This window comes from Lampetra planeri, chromosome 1 (assembly GCF_965212315.1).
Source record: "Lampetra planeri chromosome 1, kcLamPlan1.2.h2, whole genome shotgun sequence".
In the NCBI taxonomy this organism is placed as follows: Eukaryota; Metazoa; Chordata; class Hyperoartia; order Petromyzontiformes; family Petromyzontidae; genus Lampetra; species Lampetra planeri.
In genome coordinates, this window is record NC_136107.1 from 31,714,805 (window position 1) to 31,724,283 (window position 9,479).

General features: G+C 50.1%; 1 protein-coding gene across 1 annotated transcript in view; it reads left to right on the top strand.

Moving 5' to 3' along the window:
* The window catches only part of LOC144721284 (monocyte to macrophage differentiation factor 2-like), a 28,323-nt gene extending 21,251 nt beyond the window's left edge, over window positions 1–7,072 (top strand). The window contains exons 3-7 of the mRNA XM_078598784.1: window positions 210–370; window positions 1,236–1,310; window positions 2,205–2,306; window positions 4,452–4,521; window positions 5,048–7,072. Of these exons, the coding sequence (XP_078454910.1) occupies window positions 210–370; window positions 1,236–1,310; window positions 2,205–2,306; window positions 4,452–4,521; window positions 5,048–5,287 (648 nt within the window). The 3' untranslated portion in view covers window positions 5,288–7,072. The remainder of the gene's footprint in view (window positions 1–209; window positions 371–1,235; window positions 1,311–2,204; window positions 2,307–4,451; window positions 4,522–5,047) is intronic.
* The last annotated feature ends 2,407 nt before the right edge of the window (window positions 7,073–9,479 follow it).

The following is a 9,479-nucleotide window of genomic DNA, read 5'->3' on the forward strand; positions in this document are numbered from 1 at the left end:
CGTTTCATTTGTCGCACAAAGACACCACACTCCAACCGCGTGACGCCACGGCTCGTTACGGCCCTTGAGTTCCCTCGCGTTATAATCGGAGAGGCGAACGACTTTTAAACCACGGCCGTTCGAGCAATCGGCGGCGCAAGACGATGTTTGTGTGCGCTGAGCCGAGCCGGCCGTTCCGTGCGTGTCGCTCGTGTTTGTGCCGCTCGCAGCTGTGGATTCTCCCGAGCACCCTGGGAAGTCTGTTGCTGCACAGGCGCGCCGCCGGGCCCCTGGAGGGCGTCACGGCCTGCGTGTACGGCCTGGGCCTTTGCGCGCTCTTCACCGTCTCCACGCTCTTCCACACCATCTCATGGAGGAAGAGCCACCTGCAGTGAGAGCCCGGCGGGGTGCACTCGCCATGTCTCTCTCCGTCTCTCTCTCCGTCTCACTCGCTGTCTCACTCGCCATGTCTCTCTCCGTCTCTCCCTCCGTCTCCCTCGCCGTCCCACTCGCTCTATCTCTCTCATGAGGCTCTCCTGGGCCAATAGTTGGCATTATAATCAATAACATAATTGGCTTTGATTCATCCTTCACTAGTCGGGTTGGTGTTATGGTCTACACAATTTCTTATTGGGGATTACGCGCAGGGAACGTCGCCCCCCTAGTGCCAGTCTAATGCCCACATGTAGGCCAGGCTCCGAGTAACCAGGTCCACTGGGCATGCCCTCAGAGTGCGTGTCCAGCACTCTGAGACGACATCAAATGACGAAGCTATTTCATTATGGCGATAATGATGACAATGGTACTGATGACGATGGTAATTGTGATGGTAATGATAATGACGATGGTAATGATAATTGTGATGGTAATGGTAACGATGCTAATTTGTGATGGTAATAATGACAATGGTAATTATGACAATGGTAATGATGATAACGACGACAATGGTAATGATAATGGTAATGATGACGATGGTACTGATGCCGATGGTAATTGTGACATTGGTAGCGTTGACGGTGGTCATTGTGATGGTAATGATGATGACGATGGTAATGATAATGATGGTAATTTGTGATGGTAATGATGACAATGGTAACGACGACAATGGTAATGATGATGGTAATGATGACTATGGTAATGATGATGGTAATGATGACAATGGTAACGACGACAATGGTAATGATGATGGTAATGACGATGGTAATGACGATGGTAATGATGATGGTAATGATGACGATGGCTGCCTTCCCACACAGGCGAGTGGAGCAGTGCTTCCACATGTGCGACCGGGTCACCATTTACTTCTTCATCGCCGCCTCGTACGCGCCCTGGTAAGGAGTCCTCCGCTTCTCCCCCTTCGCTGTTCTCTCCTTGCTCCGCCCCGCACGATCCCTCGGTCCCTCGTGTGGGGCGATCGAGGAATGGGGAGATCCGATTTATGTAAGCTGCTCGATCACCCTGCCGATCATCGGTTTGTCGACCCGACTAAATCGGATGACGCAGCATAAATAGTTTGGGGGAGGAAGAGAAAAAAGGTCTCTCGCTGTGTCCCCACGCGCGCCGCTGGACGGAAAGGGGATGGGGGCTTGGTGACGGCATCGGCGTCATCATCAGCCGGGCCACTCTGGGCATCGCTCGTAGGGGGTGCGGCGGAGGTTCCCGCCGCTTTCGGGAGGCTGCCGCATGTCAAGGGTCCCCAGTAATCGACGGCGGAAAGCGGTCAACCGCGAGCTTCGGTCGATTCGTCGACGTATCGTGCCGGGTCTGAGTGCACGCTGCGGGCCACGCACGTTCACGCCGCACCGCTTTTGAACGCACACGCCACAGCGTTCCCCCCTCCCCCCCCCTCGCTCAAGGGAGCAAAGAGGCGCGGTGCTCCGCTCTGTCATTGGCTCCGAGCCGGAGGTGGAAATTCCATATTCCTGTGGTACTAATTTTATTGACCCCCCCCCCTAGAGAGATGATGGGCTCAGTTGCTTGTGCAATAAAAATAATGTATTTACCAGAAAAAAACATGTACGTGCATACGTACGAACTTATACGATTGCGTGTGCGTACTCTTTGGTGTATGCTTCGTACGGTTTGCTGGTGCATTATGTGGAGCTGGCCACCCACCCCCTCGTGTGCCATGCAGGCCTTGATAGGTGCTACTCGCTAACAGCACTTGCCCCAACAGTCTGTTAAAGGCTACATGGGTCATATTTGTCTTTTGTCTTTGCGTTCAGGCTGAATCTACGTGAGCTGGGCCCATGGGCTGCACACATGCGCTGGCTGGTGTGGGTCATGGCATGCGCGGGCACCATCTACGTGTGCCTGTATCACGAGAGGTGAGTCCAGCAAGGCCCCCCCCCAGAGCTAGCGGTGAGTCGCGCGTCAACACGGTCCAGTTTGGATGGATGCTGTAACTAATTGTGACTACATCTCAACACTGTCAATCAACCACTCTGTTACTACCCCCGCGCCCTTTACTTCTGTGGACCGGATCAGTTGTTTGATATTATAAAATACAATTGTAACCACATGTCTAGACGGTTCACAGGAAACAAAAAAGCGTTGACAGAGTTGGATACAAACAGGCCAATGGATACGCGAAATTGAGTAAAGAAATGTTTTTAAGTCTTGACTTGAAAAAGATGAGAGACTCGAGTGCACCGAGTTCAAGCGGAAGAGAATTCCAGACGCAGCAGCTGAGAAGGAGCGACAGCCTCACATGGAACGAAGGTCGATTACCGTGTGGGCGGCTTCGTAAGAAAGAGGGGGGAGGCGTTCTTTGCCCGAGTGGAGATAACGTGCCGTAGAGTCGAGTGAGATGAGAGCGCAGCGATAGGGGGGGGCAAGACCGTGAAGATTCTTCAAAACAATCACTGCAATCTTGATGTCAATCGACACTTGGCAGGAGGCCAGCGGAGGGGACTGCATATCTTGAATGGTACAATCGGTTTTCCGTGTACACGGAAAAAGCCTTGCACTGTGAACTAGTTTTACTTTACCACTGAGCTAAATGGCTCTTTTTGGAAAGTGACCTGGCCACAAATGATAGCCCAATGAAGTTGCTTATCAATGTGGAAATGTAGAGCAGCCAAATATTCTAAGTGCACGTTGATTCTAAATGTGGAGGGAAAAAACCGGAGGACCCGGAGAAAAATCCACACGACCACGGGGAGAACATGCAAACTCCCAAAATACAGGCGTCAGCAGAGTCGGGATCGAACCCACGACCTCCTGCATACCAGGCGAGGTAGTTAACATCTTGCCACCGTGGCGTTCGGGGAGGAGACAAGCGCAGCAACAGGGAGCATCTCCACAGGGGTTGGGAGGCACCAGGCGACCACCCAAGGCTGCAGCTCCGGAGACAATCGAGAAATCCCCCTCGGAGAAGCTGTAAGAAGTGGTGGCCGCTGCCACCAGATTACAGCGGCAGTTGCTGGCTGCGTCACCTGCCAGCCCCCCGTTGTCCGATGCTCCTTCTGTCCGATTGTCCACATGCCCCTCCCCCTCCTTTCCTTCGCTGTTGGCTTACAGCCCTTTGTCAATTCAGTGCTGAATTAAGGCCTTCCGATAGTGTGCCGGTCACGGGGGGGGGGGGGGGGGGGTTGCTTACCGCACTTCACGATACTCGTCGGTATAGGTCCGTGAAGTGGAGAAAAGGGGCAGGACTCGTTCCAATATCCCAGCTGCTCCACCGCTTAATGTTTATAGGGAAGATAGTCATCTGAATCACAATTTATCTGGACGCTCTGTGTGGACTGTTCAGATGGGTTTTCGATGCTGCGGTGAACTGGCAACTACTCCGACGTTTGTTTATCTGAAACTTTAAAAATAGAATGTGCGAAAGTGCAGCTTGCGTGGATGAAAGGCGAACGACGAAACCTCGGAAATAGTTCTGTGACGTCAACTTCCAGCGTCCGTTTTCTCTTTGCACAGCCCAGTGTGACACTGCGCCCTGAGAGCTACAGCTGCGTGTCAAGCTCGTTGAGATGGAGTCGTTTGTCACGTGTCAGTCGCAACAAAGCATCGTGACTCTCAGCGATGGAATATGCATTCATTAAGGGAAAACCAAAATTAACGTGATGTTCATTTTTGTGGAAATCATTGGTTACTTCACCCGCACTTGAGCAGCCGTTTTAATCGTGGGCGACTGAAACCCAAAACCGAATCTAGGATCTCAGCAGTGCTGGCCCTCCTGTTTTCACAGCTCAGAGCTCAGAGTGGTGGAACTTCCACATTCCTATGACGAGGGCAAGTCTATCCGTAAGAAAAAACACTATTGACTTCCCCTCTAAAGTGGTACTTATTTTATTAAGGGTCGAGACAACGCCCCCCCCCAAAACAGGATTTAAACTCGTGACCATCCGATTGTGAACTCCTCGCTCTACCACTGAGCTCGGTGCTCTCACGTGACATTGCCACACTGAAAGCATGCCGCCACCTCGATAACGATGATTATGATGACGATGTCCCTGGCCCTGCAGGTACAAGCTGTTGGAGCTGCTGTGCTATGCCACAATGGGACTGTGTCCCGCACTTGTCATCCTCTCATCCGTGAGTGACAGCACATATGTAACGCGCACGCACACCCGTGTACATGCACACCCGTGTACACGCACACCCGTGTACGTGCACACACGTACGTGCACACTCGTACGTGCACACTCGTACGTGCACACCGGGGGGGTGGGGGGGTGGTCTTTGTGACCTTTCAATCTCGACCCTGACGTCTGTATATTTGGAGTTTGGATGTTCTCCCCGTGGTCACATGGATTCCTTTGACCAGGTCGCTTTTGTAAAATAGGTTAGTAACTCAGTGGGCTTTACCTGGTAAGATTAACAAAAATTGTTTAGTTTTATTTGTATATATATGTTTAATTGATTCGGTTTTTAACCCTTCCTGTATTTTGCGCTCCTATCGTGTTTTTGTATTTTTGCTGTTGTAACGTTCTGACCCCCGTGCCCCGACTGGACATCGGTGGGGAGCAACGAGCATCACAGCTCGCCGTATTCCCCCTCCAGTCTGAATCGACTGATTCTGTTCCCCATTCTGAACGAAACAAAAATAACAACCCGACAGCCGGAGCAGGACGGCGTGTGGGAGCTGGCGCTGGGCGGGGCCCTCTACGCGCTGGGCGTGGTGTTCTTCAAAAGCGACGGGCTGGTGCCGTTCGCGCACGCCATCTGGCACGTGTTCGTGGTGCTGGGCGCCACCGTGCACTACTTCGCCATCTGGCGCCACCTCTACGGGCGGGGGGCCGGCGGCGTCGACGGGACGGCCGCCGAACCGCTCGGAGTGCGCGTCGTGTGGGACTTTTGAAACGGCGGCGGCGGCGGTATTTGTGCGCGTGGTGCGTACGTGCGGCGATCGGGACGGTGGGTCGAAAAGTCTTTTGTGGCCTGATGTGGAAGGGACTTGACGCTACGGCTTTACTTTTGAGGTTGCAATAGCTTCACGGAGGTCGTTACGGTGTTGCGGCAGTCGGATGGCTTGCGTTGTGTTCTTTTTACGGGTGTTTTTAAAAATCGTCAATGGATAAATATGGAGGGACAAAAACACATTTTGGTTGTTTTCATGAATGTCAAGAGATAATCCAGAGACATCTGGAGCAAAAACCCACACTTCCCAGACCTGGCTCACCCCCCGAGTGCCTTCCACACATGTCTCCGCAGGTAAAGACTCACTTGCAGAGGAGTTGATGTTCTTGTGACGATTAAGAAACGTGAGCTGGAAGCTCCGAGTATATTGAGGAGCGAGATGAGCAGCTGTTCTGGCTGGGGGTTAAAGCCTCGAGTCATCGATGATCGTGACGGTGATGATGACGGACCAAGAGAAATCATAAGAGAACCTGACAGGGAAATAATTAATTATTATTCCTTGAGGATACGAATTGCCATGTCAGGCCGCAAACTTTTCGATTACTTCGGCTTATACAGGAGAACTCTTCTTACCCGTGGTGATGTGAGGGACGCATATCTCCACGGATCCTATTATCCACGGGGTTGTGCACGAGTTGACTCCTCTTATCCACGGAATGAAAAAAATAGCGGATAACCCCGTGGATATTGGCATGCATGTTGTGCGTGATTCCCAATAATCTGCGAAAAAATTCACGGGCAATGAGGAGTAATGGGGTGACAGGCATTAGCTGCGGATAACCCCGTCAATAAGAGCACGAATTTGGCGTGCAGCTTCCTTTATCCGCGCAAAAATAATGGTGATTGCTAGGAAGCAATTTCACCATGTATCTTGGATAAAATTGTAGATAACTGCTGATAATAGGAAGAAATGGCGCCATGAACAATATATTTTTTCACGGACCCTACAGCTGCGGTGGATAATAGGAGTTGCGGATAATAGGGCCGCGGATAAAAAGGGGTTCTCCTGTATAAATGTATAGCTGCATGGTTGTTTTGAAGTCGCCAGAAGCAATTGTTGGTAGTTATGAGGACATACAAGTCATATATATAATAGACCTTCCACAGACAGCGCAAGCCACGCAAGTGATTGTGAGATTACAAATCGAGGAGAGGGTGCTGTTATTTAATATCAAATTCCTTTTGCCACCAGAATCATGGACCTAGGCAGTGTGATGCGTTTGTAACACTACAGAGAAATTGTAGCCGGCGTTTTATTCCATCGCCGGCAGACGTCTTCCACCAATCTGAACACACGAGGTTAACTCTCTTAACAGTGTCCTGCGATTTTATTACAACAATGATGCATAATTTTGCATCGCGCACACACACACTGTAATTGATGTGACCACACCAGATAAAGTCCAGCGGGGCTACGTCATTGGAGGTGTCAGTGGGGCTACGCCAGTGGGGCTAGTCCGGTGAATGCGAGGGCCACGCAATTTGTTTCACTTCAGACAATCCAGTGCGCAGGTGTCTCTTGCAACCAGTCATGCACTGCACCGAGACCAATGTCATTAGAAATCGGTGGGGTATCTATGAATCACTTTGCATTTGCGGCGGCAGCCTCAACAAAGCAGCTGTCCAGCATTACTTTCAAAGCCACTGGGAGTCGTCATCACAGCTGTGACCAGATATTCGCTGTTTCCATCACTGTGCTCTACGTCCATGATCCCGACTGCAAAAAGGTGTACAAAATGTATTATGTGCCATCACAGTGGATTGCGGTTACGGAATTAATTTAACTCATAGCTACTGTTCTCTTCCACCGAATGATGCTAAAATAAGATTCTGGTATGGCCAGCAGCCTCTGGCGTTCTGTACCAGTTCTTCCCAGCAGCATTTGTTTTCAGCAGGCAAACTCTAAACTGGCTTCAACTTCTCTTATATTAAATTTTCACCATCACAGTGGCTTTCCCCGCTGGCTATTTGCCGTGCCGAGTTGAAAACAAACCACGGTCACCTGGCCTCACGATAAATATGAATCTGGCTTAGGGCCAAGGGGCAGGGTTCATCATTTCCATCGTGTTCCTTCGTTGCAGGCGACGTCGGCAGCACGGCTCGGATCCTGTGGTGGACAAACAACGTGGGGCCTCTCCTGTGCCACGCCGAGTTGGCTCTGCTGGCTCTGCACAGCTCCAGTATGGCCCCGTTGTTGTACAGGGTGATACAGATGCCTTGTGACCCCCATTTGATTATCTAAAACTTTGACATCTTTTAAAATAAAGGTGTATTTTTAAAACAGAAATTAATATCAATTTGCGAAGGACATATTTTTTAGGCATCAATGTGGGCTTCACAAGACATTTTACAACCATGCACGATAGAACAAGAGGTGTTAACTTCAGTATGGCCTACTTGGTTTATAATTTACAATGTTGCTGTACTGCACTGAGCGGTCCCATGATATTCGTGGAACACCCCCGCCTGTGACGACTGGACACCCAGGAGGATCTGTTTAACTGGCCACACCCTGCTAATAAGATCCAGAGACGTCAAAACCAGTCTAGGGTTTACTGCTTAAACACCACGATGCTGGGGGGAAAAATTGGACCACAAAGTCCGTAGACTGGTGGGCCTAAACGTTATTTACATTTTTATGCGGTGACACAGATTCTCATATATTATGTAAAGAAAGTTGTTTGGCCTTTGAAGCCTGTGATCCCTTGTGGGCCTTGTGTTTTGCATACAGTGTCAATTTGACATGACATATACTGCTGTATTTTACAGATGTATAGATGGTTAGGATGTGCGGTATATCATAGACACCAGTGTTGGACATATGCCCATGTTGACCCGAAGGGGATTATGGACTTTTTTTTCTTCTTTTGAAGGCAAAATGAATGGGAAGACATTTACTCTGACTCCATAGATCGTATTACTACAATTGAACTGGAATACAACATAAATTCTGCAGGTGTAGGGTGATGCGTGCCTGTGGCCCAGCACGTGAGGATGCAGGGTTTATGGATCACGCAGAGATCATCATATGCTGTCCAGACTCCTTAAACCTGCTGGGCTTCCGGGTGGCCAGGAGATGACAGTACAGCAAGTTGGTTATTGCCTTGCACGGTGGGGTTTCTCTGGGTACTCCTCTGACAGGCAAAGGATCCTCAAAACACGGAACTGGGAAAACATCCAAAAACAAGGTCCTCCTGTGAGCATATTGTGAGACCCAATGAGGCTCTTCTGGATGAATGGCGTCATCATAAGCGAGGACATTAGTGCGTGAGTGTAGCGGCTTGCACAGAGCAGTGATACGTGTTGAGGAAGGGGCAGATAGTAGCGCCAACTACAAGGATGGACACTGAAAAGAACGGAGACACCCTCGGTGTCCATACGGAGAGTATTCTATGATACCTGTCGTGTTTTAGGCAGTTCAGAAGATTTTTTTAATACATGGGAACTGAACTGGCCATTCATTTCTTAACTAACATTTTGTCAACGACTAGTATGTATATATAAAAATACATCTATTAATTAATATTTGGTACATTTTAAACAGTGAGTTTAAAATGAGCAGAGGGTACAAACCTGCCCAGTTCGAAAAAATGTGGCATCTTTAAACACATTCCTGCGGAGGGAGCTGGTAGGAACGTTGGGTTGCTCGGTCAATGGCCAAGGTGAACGGCGGCGTGGTGTATTCCGCAAATATACCCGACTATGAGGGCGGGCACAAGCCGGCGTGAGTAGGTTAAACGTTGAGTTTTATAAGGGCACCACGGTGTGACCAGCCCCTCCCCACCCAGCCCCACCCCTCCCACCCCCCACCCCTCCCACAATCCCCTCTCCACCCAGCCCTCCCCTCCCCACCCAGCCCCTCCCCACCCTCCCCTCTCCACCCAGCCCCTCCCATTTTGGATGCACGACGGACGGACGGACACAATAATCCCCTGTGGGCTGGTGTTACCAGGAGGTTCCTACCAGGACAAATCTCGTGGTCAATTATCCTCACCACCGACCCAGTTTATAACGATCAAAAGGTTCAATCCCCAACACAGTTGCCTGGTAATTTCTGGATTATGAAGATTTTTTTTTTAATGTGCCGGTATCGTACGGATTAATAAAAAATGGTCAAGTAAAAAAATAATCCA